Source organism: Telopea speciosissima, chromosome 10 (genome assembly GCF_018873765.1).
Source record: "Telopea speciosissima isolate NSW1024214 ecotype Mountain lineage chromosome 10, Tspe_v1, whole genome shotgun sequence".
Classification (NCBI taxonomy): domain Eukaryota; kingdom Viridiplantae; phylum Streptophyta; class Magnoliopsida; order Proteales; family Proteaceae; genus Telopea; species Telopea speciosissima.
Window position 1 is genome coordinate 37,845,782 of NC_057925.1, and position 20,485 is coordinate 37,866,266.

Here is a 20,485-nt window from a genome sequence, read left to right on the forward strand (position 1 = left end):
ATGGTAAATTCCAGTGTTTGGTTTGATGCTGTAACCTGTGATTGACAGGATAATGTCTTTGTGGAGGCTAAACCAGAGATGGTTGAAAAGGTGTGTGTAATAGTGAAGAAGCAGTTGGCATTACCTGATGACTCTGAGGTCACTGGTGAATCAAAATTTGCTGCACTTGGAGCTGATTCTCTTGACACGGTATGCAATTTCTAAATCAACATGCTGCCTTTTTTAATGCATGTATTATACTCTCATTGACCTGGTATGAAGCTCCACTGATTTCCAATGTGGCTATGGATACAGTGGCTCTAATTTCACTGATTAGGCTACCTAAATCATGATCATTTAATTTTACAAAACTTTCCTTGTTCTTCAAAATTTGAGGACAGTTGCTTTTAAGTTGCCTTTGGTGCCAACAGTAAACTGGCAGAGTAAACACCACGGGTACTAACTCTCACTAGCATCTGTCTAAGTCCCAATGGGGCCATGTTCAGCTTTGGGTATTCTTGGTATATGTACACAATTTCCACAACTTATTACATTTATTGGGAATTTAAGTGTTCTAGGAAGTTCTTTCATAGCTTTGTGATGAAATTTTGATTAGTTTTGCAAGACTGCCTTGATTATTTTAAGCTTAATTGGAAAATGATGTGGGTGATGACCATTGGATTCAAGAATCAGTTTTTTTTGTTTTTGCTACCAGCAATAGTTCTGAAAATGATTTTAGTTGTTTCTAGTGGGAGAGTCAAGTTGCACAACAATCCCAAAAAAAAAAAAATTTCACTCCATGGGATGTCTTCTCTCCAAATAATATCCAAAATTGGTGTTGGATGTGGAGCTCAGGTATGGTAGTTCTTTATCTTACATTCATTGTCATCTTGGTCCATTCCTATCAGTCTTGAGAGCTCATCAGACTAGAAAGCAATATACTATCAGTCTTGGAATGTCATGTCTCCTTAGTTAGTGGTTCTATTTGTTGTTGATTAAATTCCAAGCTCCATTTGATGAGTCTTTAGCTCAAATTGGTAGAGCACTTGGAACATGAGCATGTTCCAGGGATGGTAGCTCAAATCCATCAAGGCCCTTTTTATTCAACTGTTCATAGCATAGTCAGTTATGACACTAATCCACACAAGAACCCAAATTTAATGGCATCTTTGAAATTTGACAAAAATTTTATATGTATGTACTTCAATTAAATGAATATGGATTTTTTACCATATGTAAAGATCTCTGTTGTTTGAAAATGCCCATACTATGAGTTTTGCTTTGTTGAAGTAACTTAACACCACTTAGTGCTAATTTTGTAATTTTTATGGACACATGAAAAATTGGGAAAGACTTTCTTTTGAGAATTTTTATCCAATTTCTTGATTTTCTTTTATTTTTATTTTTATAAAGTCATATTAAATGTATGCATATGTTGTATAACAAAACAATGTTAAAATATTTTTTCAGACAAAATTTAAGTAGAATCCAACTGACAGACTCAGGGTAACCAAACAGTCTTACATATGGATTCAGAAGGATTCCACCTGACAGACCCAGGGCAACCAAACAATTTTTCTTCCACCTGACAGACCCAGGGTAACCAAATAGGTTTTTTATCCGAATCCAAATCCACATGAACCAGATTCTTAAGAAGCTAATCCAAATTAAGAATCCGACTCGTCTGACACCTTCAACCAAACGCTACCTAAGTCATGAATTTGAATTTTCTTTGTAGTTAAAATTTTTTTTTGTTATAAGTGATTCTTTCCCCAATGGTTGAAGTATTAAATGTTGAAGAAGAAACATCTGATTGTAGCTATAATCTCTTGCTTGTAACCTGTAGTCTTAAATTGCTCTAATTTGCTTTCTTATTTGTGAGTCTTTAGCTCAAACTGGTAGAGCACTTGGGGATTCCCCAAGAGAGAGATGGTGGTTCGAATCCATCAAGACGCATTGAATTATTTTATGGCTAATGTTATATATTTTAATGGCATGACTGCAAATGACAATTGTATTGAAAATATGGGAAAATGTTGATAAGTCATTGGTGCTTTTCGTTTTTTTTTTTAATAAAGGAGGGAGTGTCGTAGGATCCATTTGGGTTCATTTGGATTAGTTCCCCTATTCAACATGTTAATGCATGTGATTAGTGACCAAAAAACAATTTTCCCTAAAAACAATATTGATGGTTATTATATATATATTTTTTAGTTTTCTTGGATAATAAAGGAATCATTATAAGATTCAGTCCAATCGGGCATTTTGATTGGTTATCCTTATGTACATGTAGATTTATGTGACAAGTGGCCAAAAAATTATATAGGTCAAATGGTTTCCACTAAATAGGCCATTGGTGCTTATTACATTTTTCATTTTGATGAGATCATTTAGGTTGGGTTAGGATTTGGATCAGGTCCCCTAGTGACAAGTGGCAAGAAAAAAAGAAGAAGCATAGCACGAGGCCACAGTTTTCTCTAGGGGTGTCAATAAAGCCCGGCTGGCCCGAACCCGCCCGAACCCGCCCTGAGCCCGGCCCGGGCCCGACCCTGATTTTTTGACCCTGAGGGCGGGTTTGGGTTTAGTTATAGTCTGACCCTGGCAGGGTCGGGTCGGGTCAGGGTTTAGATCCTCGACCTAGCCCGGCCCGGCCCGACCCGACCCTGTATTAATTATAGGTATATAATATTACATATATATATATATTATATACTTAATATAAGTATTTTCTTGACAAAAAAAAAAATAGAAGAGAATTGTACAGAGATAACTACTAGCTTTGTCATCATCATGAAGTGGGAATCCATAAAAAGAGTAGATCATCTACTATTTTGATCAGGACCATAAAAAGAGTCACTGACATGATTGTTATTTAGTTGTAGCCCCTATAAGCTTCCAGGCCTATTGAGGGGACACAGTTACAATTGTAGAGAGAGAGTTTATACACACGCCATTTTTTTCAACATATTTATTAGTTGTCCCATAGGTTGAGATCCTATGTTACAAAAACATGGTCTAATGAGACACGTGGACGGTGCCATAAATTAAGACCAACCCGACCCGGCCCGACCCTGGCAGGGTCGGGTCAGGGTTGAGAGTTTCTTGACCCTGACAGGGTCGGGTCAGGGTTAAGGCCTCTAGGGTCGGGTCAGGGTTTAGGCAGGCCCGGCCCAACCCGACCCATTGACACCCCTAGTTTTCTCACAAAAAAAATCCTTTGATTTTTAGTTCTTGTTTTATTTTAATGGAATCATAGAGGATGCAATATAAAATCATTGGATCGGCATTTGGATTAGGTCCCCTAATCAGCATGACGCTTGTGACAAGTGGCAGGGAAAAAAATCCAACAAATTATGTCACTTTATTTGCATTAACAAATCTATCGGTGTTTAATTTATTAAAAAGTTCACCACAATAATAGAGCACGCATCGTACGATCCACTCGGGTTGAGGCATTTGCTCGATTAACCTTTTCAGCACGTCGGCTCATGTGACAAGTAAACCCAAACCCAAATCAAACCAAAAGCAGTGAACCCTTATTGGATCGTGTTTTGGACTCACTCATTGTCACACCGGAACTGGTGAAATTGACCCAAAACTAGACCTGACAAGGCTCGGCCAGTTGCTTCAATGATTTTGGACAACCCTTACAACCACCAATCAATCGAACGAAAAACAATCGGATCAAACCAAATCTTTATCTATCTGGATTTTTATAAAACAAGTAGCAAAGAAAATCGGACGAATTGAAATGTGTATACTTGAAAAACCAAAACTAAACTATTAACAATGTAAAAATATTAGGGTGACGGGTAGCGGGACGTGCGTGGAAATACGCTGGAAAGGCATTGTTGAAATCTGACCTTCCATTTAAAATGGTTACTTTAGAGCTGTCGATTATGCCTTGAGCATTTATGCGTTAATCTGACAGGCTGACAGTTGATTTGTAGTTCTCGTTTTTTGTATACGAGGTCAAATTGGTCAATTACACCGTTTAAGTTGTTTAGTGGAACTGAATGACATTGTAAAACGTCATATAGAGTAATGGCGGGAAAGGGTAAAAGAGGGTTTTACCTCATCTTCCTTTAGTTTTTCATTATTCACCTTCACACACGGAGCCGGCATCCCCTTTCTTCTCCATTTTTACCGATTGTTCTACTCTGGCATCTTGTTTGTAGGCGCAGACCATCTGGCTTCTGATTTGCTGTCCATAATTTCGTCGTTATACCCCTGCAGCTTAGATTCTTGACCACTGGCATGTCCTTTGCCATCCATTTTGACATTCTTCACCACCGACAACACATTTGCAGAGGTTAGTATCTTGTAGCCTTGCTCCTAGTTAGTTTGACATATGAATGAACTTCATTCCGTCAGTTAACTCTGGGCTTTATTCCGGCAGTTGATTTTCTTCTTCCCATTTTTAGACGTTTATACCAGAACGGATCCATTTTTTTTGTTCAATAAAGTCGTTGAAATGGCTTATAACTCAATTTAGCTTATATAAGTTACAGCTTCAATCTGTTGTGTATACTGTAATGATTCATTTGAGTTGATTAAAGGTCAAAATACCGATACATAGAAGTGCATAGTAATCATTGTTTACAGGGGGGTTTGAAATGGAAGGCAGTAGTTTATCTGAAGGCGAATTATCCATAGTGCTTCCGGTCTCAAAACATAATGTTTTGGACCCTTATGAGGCAATAATGGAAAGAGGAAACAGTTCAAGAGATCAAAATGCAACTGGAGAGATAGTTGTACGCGGCAAGGAAAGGATGGGGATTGACAGTTCATCCGAAGAAGATGAAAAGGATATGGATGATTGATCTTTCAGTTCTGGAGAGCAAGGGTCTGATTTTATGGATAGTGATGGGAGCAATGATAGCAGTGCATCTTCTAGGTATAATGTTGATGTTGGTGGTGTTGAGGTAGTGAGAAGTAAAGATCCCCAAGAAACGAAGTTGAATGAAGATGACAATAGCAATGTTACAAGTTCAATCCCGGTATTGGAACCATGTGTTGGCATGGAATTTGAATCCGAGGATGATGCATATAACTTTTATAATGCTTATGGAAAAGAGATGGGATTTTCAGTTCAGAAATTCAGGGTGGAGTGCTCAAGAGTGGGTAATCGTGTACTTGCTAGATCATATGTGTGTTCACAATAAGGTGAGAAATGGTGTAATGATAAGAGGAAAAAGGGAATCGATTACAAACCTCGTGCCACCAAAAAATGCAATTGTGGTGCAGTAATGAGGATCAAGTCCAGGAATGGGAAGTGGGTGGTTGATCGTTTGGAAAAAGAACACAACCACTCACTGGTGGATCCTAGCCAATCTTTTAGACTTCGGTCACACCAGAAAATGACAGATGTTACAATGCAACTAATTAGCAAACTGCATAAATGTGGGATTAAATAGAGCGACATCATTTCAATTGTATCAGAGTTTACCGGTGGCGAGCAGAATGGTAGTGTCAGCGAGGAGCATTGTCGGAATATTTTCAAAACGAAGCATAGGAAAATCTTAGGTGTAGATTGTCAGTTAGCGGTGAACTATTTGAAGAGCAAAGGAATTTCGGATGCACAGTTTTTTTATGCAATCAGTATGGACGCGGAGCAGCGATTGACAAGGTTTTTTTGGGTGGATGGTCGTTCAAGGGAACAGTATACAAATTTTGGAGACGTGATTGTGTTTGACACAACCTACAAGAAAAATAAATACAAGTTTCCATTTGCTCCATTTACGGGTGTTAATCATCACATGCAATGCACACTCTTCGGTTGTGGGTTAATAGCCAATGAAACCAAGGAATCATTCATATGGCTGTTTCAGTCGTGGCTTAAAGCAATGGACAATGTCCAACCATAGTCTATATTGACCAACGAGAACCCAGCTATAATGAGAGCAATTAGACATGTTTTCCCATCTTCTGTATATTGTCTCTGTGGTTGGCATTTGGAGAAGCATAGGACCAGTCACATATGACCCTTATATAAGAAATACCCCGATCTGAAGAACGCATATTATAGTTGCCTACATGATTCGAAAACAATTATAGAGTTTGAGCAAAAATGGGACGGAATGATTGAGAGATTCAATTTATAAGACCATAAATGGTTGAGGAGACAGTTCAAACGAAGGAAGCATTGGGTTCCATGTTACTTTTCTGACATATTTTTTGCTGGTATGAGCACAACCCAGAGAGGTGAGTCAATGAACAAGTACTTCAAAGGCTTCTTCAGTCCATCTACTCCAATTTATGAATTTATTACACAATATGATGAGACTGTTAAGAAAAGAAGAGAAAAGAAAGTGAACGCAGACATCAAATGCATGACCTCCTTACCATGTTTGCATACAAAGCAAAAAATTGAGAAGCAAGCCAGGCTTGTTTATATAGCGAAGGTGTTTGGGGTTTTCTTAAAAGAATGGTGTGCATGCTTTGGACTTGTGGCTAAGGTTATAGAATTTGATACCCACGAGAGAAGGTATAGGGTATTTTCAGTGGATGGCAGTCAAGAAATTGACTTGAACTATGTGGTTGACAATGAAGATGGTGAAATGAGCAGTTGTAGCTGCAAGAAGTTCGAGCAGTTAGGGTTACTGTGCAGGCACATACTGAAGGTGTATGTAATAACGGACAGATCCGAGATTCCCCAAACCTACGTTTTGCGTAGATGGACCAAAGGTGCTAATACTAGTGTTGGAGAACATCGTGGGGGCTCATCTCAGCAGCAGACCCTGCAGCCTATATGGTTACTTCAAGACATTGCTAACAGGATATCCAGTGAAGGATCCCTTTCCACAGAGAGGTATGGTTTGGCGCATCAGCGTATGAGCCAATGTTTAATGAGTTGTTGATGCTGGCCCTGGAAAAATTGAGGAATAGACGTCCTTACCATTGCTCGTGTTGTGGAAGTACAGGACATAACGCGGTGAAATGTCACTTATCTCGTAAGTGTTTTATAACCTTAAAAGATTGTGATGCCGTCGTAGTATTCTTTTTTAATAAACTAATTGGTTATTTTTATATAGATTAATGGATATGCAGGTGATGCGAACAGTCAACCTCACAATCAACGAAATCTGCATAACGATTCGTAGGTTACATATATGAGAGCAATTACAATTTGCAATGGGTAGATAATTCTGATCATGGATTCGTGAATAGAGCATTTTCGAAGATGTTGTGTGATGCAGTCAGCAATTGTGGCATTAAATTAGTTATTAGATGATGACATTGGTCAAAAGAATGGAGGATATTCATTCATAGTTATCAGAAATGATATTTTAATCATAGTCGTTCGCGAATTAGTTGCTATCCTGGTGTTCAAAATATTATGTGTGTCAAGGTTTCCTTCGAGGTCTTTAAAAAAAAAAAAAAAAAAAAAAAAGGTTTCCTTGGAGGTTTGAAAACCCTAGTATCAATGTATAAAAATTTAGGGTGTTAGAGAAGCCCCCACATGACCTGAATCAATACCCCAGCTCATAAACCCCATATATGAAAATGTACAAGGAACATGAAAGTAAAGAAACCAACTCTGCACAGTCAAGGCACTTACAACACAGTCGCGAATATATATTTGGTGAGAATGTTGAAGTGTGTAAAAAAACTAACATTCAATACGTTGGAGTCTATTGTCATTTTCCCCAAGCACCTGTAATAGAGAGGGAGTATAAATGGACACCCTACCCATTCCCGAACACACCGCGTGGGTGGTGTCCAAACATGGGAAAATGGAGCACATAAATAGACAAGGTGGAGCAGATAATTATTTGTGTGATTATGGAGTTGGGTTAAGAAAGAAGGGTTTGGATTGCCACTATGTGTACAGTTGTACATTGATGACTGTTGTGTGATCATGGATCGGATAGATGGAAGATCCGAATCCCAGTGAAAGGCCCACAACTGCTCTCTTCCCACTTGGGAGAAAGTTTATAAGAGTATAAACTTAGTCCCTCACTTCATCAGGTGCAGGTAAGTTATGAATTTGTAGAGAAGCCCTCTTTCTTGATTTTTGTAGAATAGTAGTAGAATACAAATAACCGTTGAAAAACAAATGGAATAACAAAAAGGATTGGACTTGTAAACCCTTAAGTTTCACAAGTTTAAATTCTCAAAAGAAATTCCAAGGAAGGATAATGTAAACCCAGTTCTTTAATTATACTGGAATCTTGAGTCCAATACCTATTTATCCTTGGAAGAATCCAAATATCTATCTGAACAATTGATGTGTTGAGATTAGGTATAATCATGTGTGGTTTAAAAATCACGAAGAAACTTGCCAAAATGTCATCAGTTCATCAACAGTTTATGAAATCTAAGTACATGTAAATGATCTCACAGCAAATATGAAGTGAATATACTATGAAACAGTGAGCAGAATACTATTGTAAAGGCAGAGAGGAAGTGAAATTACGATGTACTCATGTTACATTTAAATGTATTCGGCTAATCAAAGTCTAACAGAACAACACCCATATATTTGTCACAGATATTAACTGATAAATTTAAAGTAACTCTTATTTAAAATTATAGAACACATCACATATAAATTATCATAATCTGGGGTGTATCCCAGTGGAATTATTGTCCCCCCCCAATACTATAATCATTGTTCGACATCACTAACAAGTACACCTTTAACAAACCTTTCTTGATCAAACTCCCCTAAAAATAGTTATCCTGAATACAATTTCAGTAACTGTTTGTCAATTAATTCAAATACACAAACATCCCCCAAATGTATATTGTTTATCTTTGTAAATTCAGCCCAACTAGCACCCAATCTACCCTGACCTTTGCGTTGGGCAAACCCGATCGCAAATCTTCTACCATTTGAATCCAGGAGTGTGATTGAATCACCTGCATCCGTCAGGTGGCTTACGGACGAAACCCGCTTTAATAATCTACAATACACCCATTGAATACAATAATAGTTAACAACATAATTGATTAGGAAAAATGTATGTGCATATACAATTATTGGTTGGATCCTGACCATGCCTTCTATACGTGCATAGCTTTTATGCATATACACAGAGTAGAATGGGTAGTTAGACTTGAAATTATTTGTAGCTTGAGACGCCATACTGTCTTCTATTTCATGTGTCCTCTGCTTCAGTCCTTTTACTATAAAACATAAATCATTTAAGCAAATGCAATTAAAAGGAAGTGAGAACAATTTAAGTGAATTTGAGTGTTATTCATAAATGTAGAATTACCATTTCTAAGAGGCAGGACATGGTTGAGTGTGGCACGTAAAATGTTCACTGTGATATGAATTGGGCTATTCTTCTTACTAATGTTGAAGACACAATAGTCTCCCACTGAAATATCATTATCAGTAACAAATGTTTTCCAACCACCACTAAACGTAGCTTTGGTGTCATAGTTATATGAACAGATAGACCAACATTTAGCATTAAAATGAAGGTTAATCAGATGACATCCCTTCTAAAAATGTTTATGGACAAATAGAAGATGAACATTCTACACAAGGAATGTAAAACATGAATCCTGGTTTAAATAGAATTAAAAATTTAAAGACATTTTCAAAGGTCATAATGATAAAATAATATAATTATGTTACCAAGCCCTTGTGTAGATACAAAAGTTTCATGATGACATAGAAAGAATGAGCCTTCGATTTAATGTAACGTGTTGTAGAAACTACAATGTTATGAGCTACCTGATTAACACGCATTTTCTTTCTCATTAAGTCCAAATCAAATTTGCCTCTAACAGATTGACTGGAACTAGAAACACCAGATACGAGATTGGTTGATGTTCTTATTGAACCTGACATCATATTTTGTAAGTTCCCTCTTTAACCTTCTTCTGCTTTTGTGACATTAGGCTCCAACATGCAATATTGTGATTCACAATCACTAGGCTCAAACACAATTACTTTGAAAGTTGAACGCACATCGTATTCAAAGAGTAAACAACCACACTCGAGTTTCAAATGCTTGGACAATAACTTCCAGCCATTTGTAAATGAAATTTGACTATCACTTTTCTTTATGTCTACTTTCCACATGTAACCAGTAGGAACCTTTAGAATGACCTCATTTGAAACTTGATCTCCATATCTTCGTGCAAACTCATTGGGGATATCCTGGTATGAAACAAAAGGTGTTATTGCACATATATATGTCATTCTTTATTCTTGTATTAGGGTTTTCTTCCTGTGTTTAAAGTTATAAATTGCAACTATGTGTAATAAATTAATATGTTAAGGAATCAAAATATTGTAATTTAATGTATTATTACAAATGAAGAATATTTGAAGTCGGACAACATATATGCTTCAAGAATATAAATAATTAACAATCCCTAAAATAATCGAAAGAAAATTACAAATGTCATACTTGATTTTGTAGTTATAAGGAAAAATGTAATTGATTAAGTTAGATGTGTGCAAAAGACGCAAAAATGAAGGGTTGTATATGGACTTCATTAAAGCATTTAAAGAATAGGATACAACATTTCTACATTTACTAGTTTTTCAGCAGAAGGGTCAAGTATGAATTTGATGAACGTTGGTAAACAAGGAGGAATCACCCACTGGTTGTTTACACCCATGATGCTCAACGTCTCCTCTGCTTAGTTGAGGAACAAACCCTAAATAAAGGAGTTTGTTCACCACACCCCTTTTTCAGTTCACAGTGTTGAAAAATCCTAACTAATGGAAGAAATTAGAATAATGAACCAATTGCCACCGTCGAATGATGAGAAATTAATATACCCAAATGTTACTGAAATTGGATTGAACCAGCTTATTGTGATTGCTATCCTAGGGTGATTGTGCATAAGGGTGTCAATTTGGAACTGGAATCGAAAATCAAGACCGGATCTGGACCAAATAATTTGAATGAATGACGGAACCGAATAGAATTTGGTTGTACTACGAAACTAAGGAATGAAACCTAGGCTGGACTTGATTACTTTCCGGATCCAACATACGAACTGATAAATGGAATCAAACTGAACCAAATATATTAAATTACAATAATGCTAACATATGATAGTATATCAATACACTATAATGCTACTATTATAATATATATTTTACTAGTATTAATATAGATTTTATAATACTATTATATTATGGTATAATATATATCATACTATATATTTAGTATAAAATAAGTACAAGAATCGGATCAAAAGATAAACAAATATTAAACTAAGAAAATAAATACATAGTTTCACAAAAAAAATAAAAAAAAGGTACATCGAAGATACCCTTTGCAAATTTATGCCATTAGAAAATGCCAATTTCGTAATAGAAATTTTTTTTTTTTTTTTTTGGGTAAACCGTAATAGAAATGGAAGTATAGCGAGAAGAGAGAGAAGAGAGAGAAAATCTTCTCCAACAAGGATTTCTCTCCAAGTCTTATACCACGTTTTGGTTTCTTTTTTATTGGTAAACCGTAATAGAAATGGGAGTATAGAGAGAAGAGACAGAAGATCCTCTCCAACAAGGATTTCTCTCCAAGTCTTATACCACGTTTTGGTTTCTTTTTTATTGGTAAACCGTAATAGGAATGGGAGTATAGAGAGAAGAGACAGAAGATCCTCTCCAACAAGGATTTCTCTCCAAGTAATAGCTTCTCTTATACCATGTTTTGTATCATGGGTTTATAGAGAGAGAAGAGAGAAAAGAGAGAGATGAGAGAGGAAGAGTTTGCATCCTATCCAACTACCTTATTCTTATACCACGTTCAAATTCAAGGAAAGCATGTCGTTGGAGAGGAGAGGGAGATAAGGAGTGAAAAAAGGGAACTTAAAAGAGGATTAGTACAACAATTGAACTGCCAACTACCGATTATCTGAATTATAGAGAGTGAGAGGAGATCATGGTTCCCGCCAAGGGGATTACGGTTCCCTCCACCATTGCAGATCTCTTTCTATATAAATGGCAGGATTTTTACAAATCTTTACTAGTCGTTTAATAGTTTATTTTTGTAGGTTTGATTGATCTTTACTAGTCGTTTAATAATTTATTTTTGAAGGTTTGATTGATCTTTACTAGTTGTTTAATAGTTTATTTTTGTAGGTTTGATTGATCTTTACTAGTCGTTTAATAGTTTATTTTTGAAAGTTTGATTGATCTTTACTAGTTGTTTAATAGTTTATTTTTGAAGGTTTGATTGATCTTTACTAGTCGTTTGATTGATCTTTACTAGTCGTTTAATAATTTATTTTTGAAGGTTTGATTGATCTTTACTAGTTGTTTAATAGTTTATTTTTGTAGGTTTGATTGATCTTTACTAGTCGTTTAATAGTTTATTTTTGAAGGTTTGATTGATCTTTACTAGTCGTTTAATAGTTTATTTTTGTAGATTTGATTGATCGAAGAATGGCCAGAATGAATGGTATCCGTCGTCCAACAGTAAAGAAAAAAAAGAAGAAAAATACTCTCAAGCAACTCTTGGCTGACTACAAGAGGTGGCAAGATGCCTCTCCTTCGAATGCTTCTTCGAATGCAGCGGGTTTTATTTTGGGTAGAGTCGGTGGCTCTCCTCAAAATCCAATCTTAGTTGATGACAATGATAGTTTGGGTAGAGTCGGCGACTCTCTTCAAAACCCAATCTTAGTTGATGACAACGATAGTTTGGGTAGAGTCGGTGATTTTCAAAGAAATCTAATTTTAATAATTGGAGGTGAACGGAATTTCGACAGTGAAGGTGAACGGAAGATGAAGATGACAGAGGAGAATGTTGAATGCAAGGGGCTAGTGGCAGTCAAAATAGAATTGGCTCCCTGACATTGTGACAGCCTGCCATGGTTCCTATGCAAAGCTGTGACCTCAGTCATTACAAGTTTGATATCTACAGAGCTACAGGAGACCTTGCTTGTAAAATGGAACCATGTTAGTTGACACACTACCATAGACAACATTAATTCAAGATAGCATTTTCATTTACTTGACACATTAACGTTTTTAGTCTCATCCAGCCAGCAAGCAGGAGATTCTCACCTACCACTCAGAGCCATATGTATAACAAGTCTGGCAAAAAAATACTTTGTTATTTCTTTTTCCTTTTTTTTTGGAGGGGGGTGGATAATTAAATGATGTTTAAGAAGAATAAAGAAGGCAATGAACTAACACACATTGTTTATTTCATGAAGTATATATAAGTGGGAAACATCCAACATCTGTTTTAGACGTAGTAAGTAAATTGCATATTTTTACCGTGTTGTCGATAGTATGCACATCTACCTCCTAGAAGAGTCAGAAATGATGCTAAGAAACCAAGCTATTCAATGTACAGATCATCATACAAAAGCAAAACATGTTTTTTCATAAGAATCCACACCACCATACTATATCTTTAAACTACTAAAATAAGTAAGCATCACTAAGTATCTGAATCAGAATGAAACAGAAGTTTGACCAAAAAGTCTGAATCAGAATGAAACAGAAGTTCGACCAAAAAATGAAAAAAAAGTCTAACAGCAACCAAATTTCCCATTTTTTTTAAGTAAGTAGTCTGTTCCACCAAAATTGAAATTCCTGCAAATGAAAATAAACTAAACCTCCTTACTGTTATTGGCAACAGCAGAACCTAACAACTGAATAACAAAAGCCCTTTCCATTTTCTCAACTGCATCATCACTTGCTGCCTGTAAAGAAACAAAAGTTGAAACCACGAACATGCAAACTCTAACATCTAATGCAGCATAGCATATCACTCAAGTCATGCACCCTCATATCATGATCATAAGGCAGCAATGAACGTTGAGAAAACATGGAAGCAACATCTAAAACTTTTATACTTGAAACCCATGTGACACTAAAATGAATTTTAGTAACGCAGAAAGCCAAAAACATAATTGAAACAGAGATGCACCCAATGAATGTTGGGAACACTGTATGAGAAGAATATCCCTCTTTATTAAGGAACAAGTAGGAGAAAGTAAGTTAAGAAAGTACCACCCAAACTTATCTAAAAACTACACATATCAGCAAATGTAACTGAATCAACAACCTGTGGAGGTGTATACACAAAATACCTTTGTGATCTATGTAGGTGGACTCGAGTGGTACCATTCATTACTGGGAGGATCTGCACAAAAATCAACGGCTTGTTAGGCTATAAAGATATGACGTAGCAAAACAATTATGAAAAACTTATTATGCGAAAACAAAGTATTACTATTCAAATCTATTTGCATCGGTTGATCGAGTAGTTGGGTATTAGCATCTGCCCTACGTGCATTAACCTAACAGATTGTGAGGAGTATTTTTTTCAATGTTAGTGACAAAAAATAAATTAAAAAATTGCTGTAATTAATTACCAATAACATGGAAAAAATAAAGATAAAGACCCTCACCATAGGACATGACGACACGTTGTGTCCTATACTATTGCAACCCGAGCAACGATAAGCCCTTCTGTTGGTGATATTATAAGCCCTTCTGTTGTTGATATTATAAGCCCTTCTATTGGTGATATTCTCTACGACTGACGTAATACGGGATTTATTAGGTCTCCCTTTCGTTGAAGAGCACTTTGGAGCCATGACATGATGACAGTCCTGGTTTAAAGGAATGCCAATGCTGCTTTGTGATCCCAAATTGGAAGTAAAAGTGCTAAGAGCTGGTTCCAATTTCAACACCTCTTCTAGAAGTTCACTCAAAGCTTTAAGTGCAACATCAAACCTCTCTTGGGATAGAGATCCTTCAATGGTTATCCGGTTAGCAATATCATGAAGTTTCCACACAGGCTGTTGGGGTTGTTCTTCAAATGAGCCCTCAGCATGTCCACTACCACTGCTATCATATAGGGCAGATTTAGACCATTTAGGCAGAACATAGTGTTGGAGAATTTGGGATCTATCTGTTATCACATACACTTTAAGTATGTGCCTACAAAGTAAACCTTTATGCTCGAACATCTTGCAACTATAGGTAGTAATTTTGGCCTCTTGGTTGTTAAGCACATAGTTCACGTTAATCTCTCGATCCTCATCCCTTAAAAACACCTTGTACCTCTTAACTAGGAATTCCTAATCACATTGTCTGACCTCAAGTCCAAAGCATGGCTACCACTCCTCCATGAAAACCTTGAATACCTTTGTCATATAAACATTTACGGCTTGCTCCTCAACTTTATGGGTTGTACGACAAGAAGGTGTTGAAGTGATGTAATCAACATCTGTCTTCGCTTCTTTTTCATGTATTTTCTTAATAGTCTCTTTATATTGTGTTACAAATTCATTAATTGGGGTGGATGGTGTGAAGAAACCTTTAAAGTATTTGTTCATTGACTCCCCTCTTTGTGTTGTGCTCATACCAGCAAAAAAAGTGTCAGCATAGTAGCATGGCATCCAATGCTTCCGTATTTTGTACTGCCTCCTCAACCATTTATGCTCCTCTAAATTATACCTCTGTATCATACTAGTCCATTTCTCCTCAAACTCAGATGGTATTTTTGAATCATTAATGCAACTTTTATATATTGTTTTTAAGTCTGTATATCCTTTATATAATGGCCTCATGTGACTGATCCTGTGGTTCTCCAAATGTCATCCATAAAATCGATGTATAGTATATGGAAATACATGCTAAATAGCTCTCATTATTCTTGGGTCATCATCGGTCAAAATTATCTTTGGATGGATATCGTGCATTGCTTGAAGCCATGTCTAAAAAAACCACATAAATGATTCCTTTGTTTCATCGGCTATTAAGCCACAACTGAATAATATACAGTGCATATAATGATTAACACCAGTAAAAGGGGCAAATGGGAACTTGTACTTATTTTTTTTGTAAGTTGTGTCAAACACAATTACATCACCAAACTTCTTATATTGTTCTCGTGCACGACTATCTATCCAAAAAATCCTAGTCAATTGTTGCTCCTCATTGACACGGACTGCATAAAAGAACCCTGCCTCTAAAGCTTACTTACTGTGCAAATAATTGATTGTTTGTTGATAGTCAATCCCTGTAGACTTCTTACGCTTGGACCTAATCAAATTCCTGCAACTATCCTTAGTTAAACCAACATGTTGTTCTCCACCGGTAAAATCTTTTAAAATTGTCATTATTTGGGACTGCCTAATCTCACACTTTTGCAGCCGTTCTATTAGTTGAATTGTACCACTATTAGCGTTCTGGTGTAACCGAAGTCTAAAAGAATCATTCGGATCTACCATTGGATGGTTGTGCTCCTTTTCCCAAAGATCCACCACCCATTTTCCATTCCTAGACTTGATCCTCATTATAGCTCCACAATTGGTTTTCTTTGCTGCACGAGGCATATAATTCATTTCCCTCCACCGCTTGTCATTACACCATTTTTCACCTTGGTTTGCACATACAAATGATCTAGCAAGGATACGGTTATCAACTCTTGAGCGCTCCACCCTATATTTTCGGACTGAAAAACCCATCTCGTTTGTATAGTTGTTATAATGGTTATATGCATCATCCTCGGTCTCGAATTCCCTACCAACAAATGGTTCCAATTCACGAATGGGAAATCTAAATTGTGAGATGTTGTCATCGCCTTCCAAGCTTAAATTGACGACTTGCTCCTCGGTAACCTCCTCAACATTAAAGTCAGAAGATGTATTGCTATCCTCATTCTCATTACTTTGATAAAAATTATTTTCTTCATCTTCAGGGCTACTACTATCCTCATGCACATCATTTTCTTCTTCGTTGGATGTGCTATCATTCTCCCTCCCATCATTAATTGCATCAGTCTCTCCAGTTGTATTATGCTCCACCGCATTGTTTTCAGAACCGATAAATGCATTACATGCATCTGAAACATGCATATTACTACCCTGTAAGGGAGCTTGACCCGTTAAGAGTGACTGGTCCTCTATCTACTTACTTTCCATTTTCTCAAAAAAAAAAAAAAAAAAAAAGAAGTTATATTGCACTATCCTGCAAATTAAAGATGACTCAAGGATTCAATAGTATATACAGTCACACTAATTAAACCAACATATCATTAACAACAAAATACAAAAAACAAAAATCTATATCTACCAACCCATAAAGCTGCATCTTAGTTGCACTAATAATTACTATAAAAGAAAATAATTTTTATAAAGCAGCCACAAGGAATAAATTTAAAACCAAATACAAATTACAAATTATTTATTCTGCATCGAGTGCATTTTTTAAATCAAGCACACCCGAAGTATGCCAGCCTTTTTTTCTTTGGCCTCTTTCTACAATTTCAGAGAAAGAATTGGGATCAATTCTTATGGTTAAAGCTTTTCTTTTTCTTCCATCCCCCCACCTTTTCTTTGGCTTTCCCTTTCTACAATTTCAGAGAAAGAATTGGGACTAGTACTTATGGGTAAAGCTTTTCTTTTTCTTCCATCCCCCCCCCCCCCTTTTTCATTAGTTGTATTGTTGAGATATTTTATTCTTAGTGATATTTGTTTATGAGTTGCTAGAAACAGGGGTATTATTCAAACAATTGTTAGAATACTTGGGTATTATTCTAATAAGTGGAGTTAGATTCTTAACTAAGAGAAATACCTTTGCCTAAAAGGCTTGTTACAGATAACTTGAATAACTATAGACCTTCGAAAACACTAAGAGAATTAGAGAGGATTTATTGGCTTTTTCCTTCATCCTCTTCACCCTTCGTAAGGGAAGCACTTCTGACTTTGAATATTCAGTCTGTGCTGTAAAAATTGGAGGGTTTGTTGGCATCTTGCCTCTCAGTTCTGCCTCTCGTTGACATTTCTGATTTCTTTGCCAAGTGCATTCTGGACAAAAATCTCTGCTAAAAGAATTCAACTATTTAAATGAACAACAAATGGATATGATTTAATTTAATCGCATGATTATGCATGAATTCACTTTCAACTCATTAAATTTACCTAGATTCTAATTGTTCAAAATGGTTTCCCAATGACTCCTACTATGGCTTCTTATCTGTTGCCAAAATTTTTGTTATGCACATGGAAGGCTTAGAGATGGTAAGATTGTTGTTGTCAAGGTACTATCTCATCCTCCCCTTTACCAGCTCCATCTATCTATCTAATCTAATCTATATATCAAATAAGAATGCGCAATTACCAAAAAATAATGTACACGAAATGGTAGCTCATGTGGAAATATCATACTATGAGCATAATAATGTAAAGGAAAATCAGATATAGCGCACTTACAGCCTTGTTAGATCCAACAGATTGGTTACAGCAATAGGAAAAGCCCCAACAATTAATAAATCATAAACTTCCCTACAAGGCAAGAGTGATCACGTTAGGGTATAAACTAAGCATTTGAGGTCAACACCAAATACTGCCAGAGGCATTATTTCTAAGGAATAAGCCTCAAACATCAAACACATCATTGCTAACCTACAGAATGGAAAGGGTCTTCCAAGCTTAGGGTTTTAAGGTAATGTGCCACTAGCAAAAATGATTATTCAAATATGTTATTACAAATCCACAAAAAATGCAAATTTGTATTCAATAAAATGCTACTAAGGGGCTTCTTTATATTTATTGGGAAGGATAACCATAGAAGGCCATGATATAAGGACCTTTATCCGCTCTAGTACAGCAGCCGCTGCTATACGCATTGTGCGGCACAGCAGCGGCCATGTCTGCACAATGGGGCCTGCTGTGCACACATGGTCGCTGCTGCGCCGCACGATGCGTACAACAGTGCTGCCTGTACAGCAGTGGATAAAAATTAATGATTGAACCCCTTGATTCAGTTAAAGGCATTAGACTTAAATGCCTTGAAAGCAAAAATTCAGTTATGGCTTTGCTTATTTATCAGAGAAAAGCAAAAAGAAGCAATAAAACACAGAACAATGAATGCTGCCTCAGTCTTGAAAGCCTTCTATTTTCTGTTTCTCCCCTCCCCCTCTCCCAATGTGGATATGAAACTTACTGAAATTTTAAATAATAGTGTTCAGATGGGCTCAGTTAGTTGAGTGCAACCCAACAGTTGAGAAAAACGGCCAATACATCAAAGTAAAGTAATTGAAACTGAATGTAAATGCAAGACTTAATTCCCTACTGAGATGGCATGGTAACATACTGCATACGCCCAAGCTTATCAATGCAGGTACAATCATCCTAGAGAAAGAGAGAGAGATTGTTTTCATTGGAAGCCCACCCTATCGAGAGAGAGAGAGAGAGATTGTTTTCCTAGAAGTGAAGTGCTACATACTGCTCAAATTCAAAATGTAGAAGGTCTGCCCACCGAAGGCTTAAAATTAAGTGAAATTACAGAAAAATATTTGTGTAGCCAACCCAAGGTAGTTGGGGATAGTGAACAAGCCTTTGAGTGCTTGACTCATTCAAGAAGTACTAATTGGTCAAGTATCTTCTAGGTGAATCTACAGGGCATTTTGATTCTTTCTTCAATCAGCAACTATGGTAGCATGAAATCTTCAATTGAATGAATGAATCCCAACAGTAGTCTGGAACCTCAGTTGATCTCAGATTTGCAGGGAAATAAAAACTGGAAAAGAAACAAAGAAGAAAATAGAGAAGAAGGATAGGATTGGATACCCTTTAACTGCTAGCCAATAGATAATATCTTCCCCAAATAAGCTGGGTTGATTTGGGGGGGAGCTGTTCTCTTCTCTCAACCACCATTGATCTACATCACACAGGTGTTGCAAAATCGATAAATTTAAGTAAAAGCAGTAAGTTCTAGTCTTAGGTTTGAAAATTAGAAAGACTTCATACAACTTTTGGTGCTTAGTAATTTAGAATATCTAAGGTTTATAAGGTTGCTGTTTTGCTCAAAGAGGAAATCAAATTTTGGTTGTAATAAAATCAGAGGAGTTCTATATTTCAAAGCATTTAGGATGTGGGACAAACTATATAATTAAATTGTTACTTGCTTTATTGAATTGAAGTTGAGTTGTTGCATATGCCCTTCGTGGCTCTTGTATTGGAGCCTTAATTTCTAATGCTAGTTGTAGATTGCACTAAACTCTTTGATCTTCTTCTTCCTATTCTCTCTCTCTCTCTCTCTCTCTCTCTATTTTCTTCTCTTTGGTATTTGGGTGTGGTACTTGTTTGACCCTTCCCTGCTCTTCCAATTCACCACATGTCCATCATAGTTTCTAGTTCCCACTCCTACTTTGACTATAACTTCAAAACTTAAAACAAAATACAGACAAGCTGATATAAATGTTGGGTCCTCTGTTACCACTCACTATATAAGCAAACTTAAGGATGGATAGTTTTCACATAAGGCTTTCAAGAAATTTAATATTGCAAAAAGGGTCCCTACATGTTTTTTATTATAAGTTGAGACTCTATTGGTACTTGGTATGGCTACACAGAGCTTAGAAGAACTCCCATTGAAAGACTTCAAGAAATAGATATTCCAGAAGGACCCATTGATTCAAGGTGCTTTATAAAAAATGAAAATGATCACTAAATAACAACCCTTTCAGCCAAAATCTCTATTATAAACTTTCTTTGACAGTTACAAAGTAAAAAAAATGGCAAAAGAAAATTGGAGAATTTTCAACAAAAGACTAAT

General features: G+C 36.4%; 1 protein-coding gene across 1 annotated transcript; it reads left to right on the top strand.

Annotated features, from left to right (window-relative positions):
* The first annotated feature begins 4,835 nt into the window (after positions 1-4,835).
* LOC122643535 (protein FAR1-RELATED SEQUENCE 3-like) lies at positions 4,836-7,095 on the top strand. The gene is made up of 4 exons (XM_043837150.1): positions 4,836-5,103; positions 5,422-5,608; positions 6,170-6,790; positions 7,014-7,095. The coding sequence occupies exons 1-4, from the start codon at positions 4,836-4,838 to the stop codon at positions 7,093-7,095; spliced, it is 1,158 nt and encodes a 385-aa protein (XP_043693085.1).
* The last annotated feature ends 13,390 nt before the right edge of the window (positions 7,096-20,485 follow it).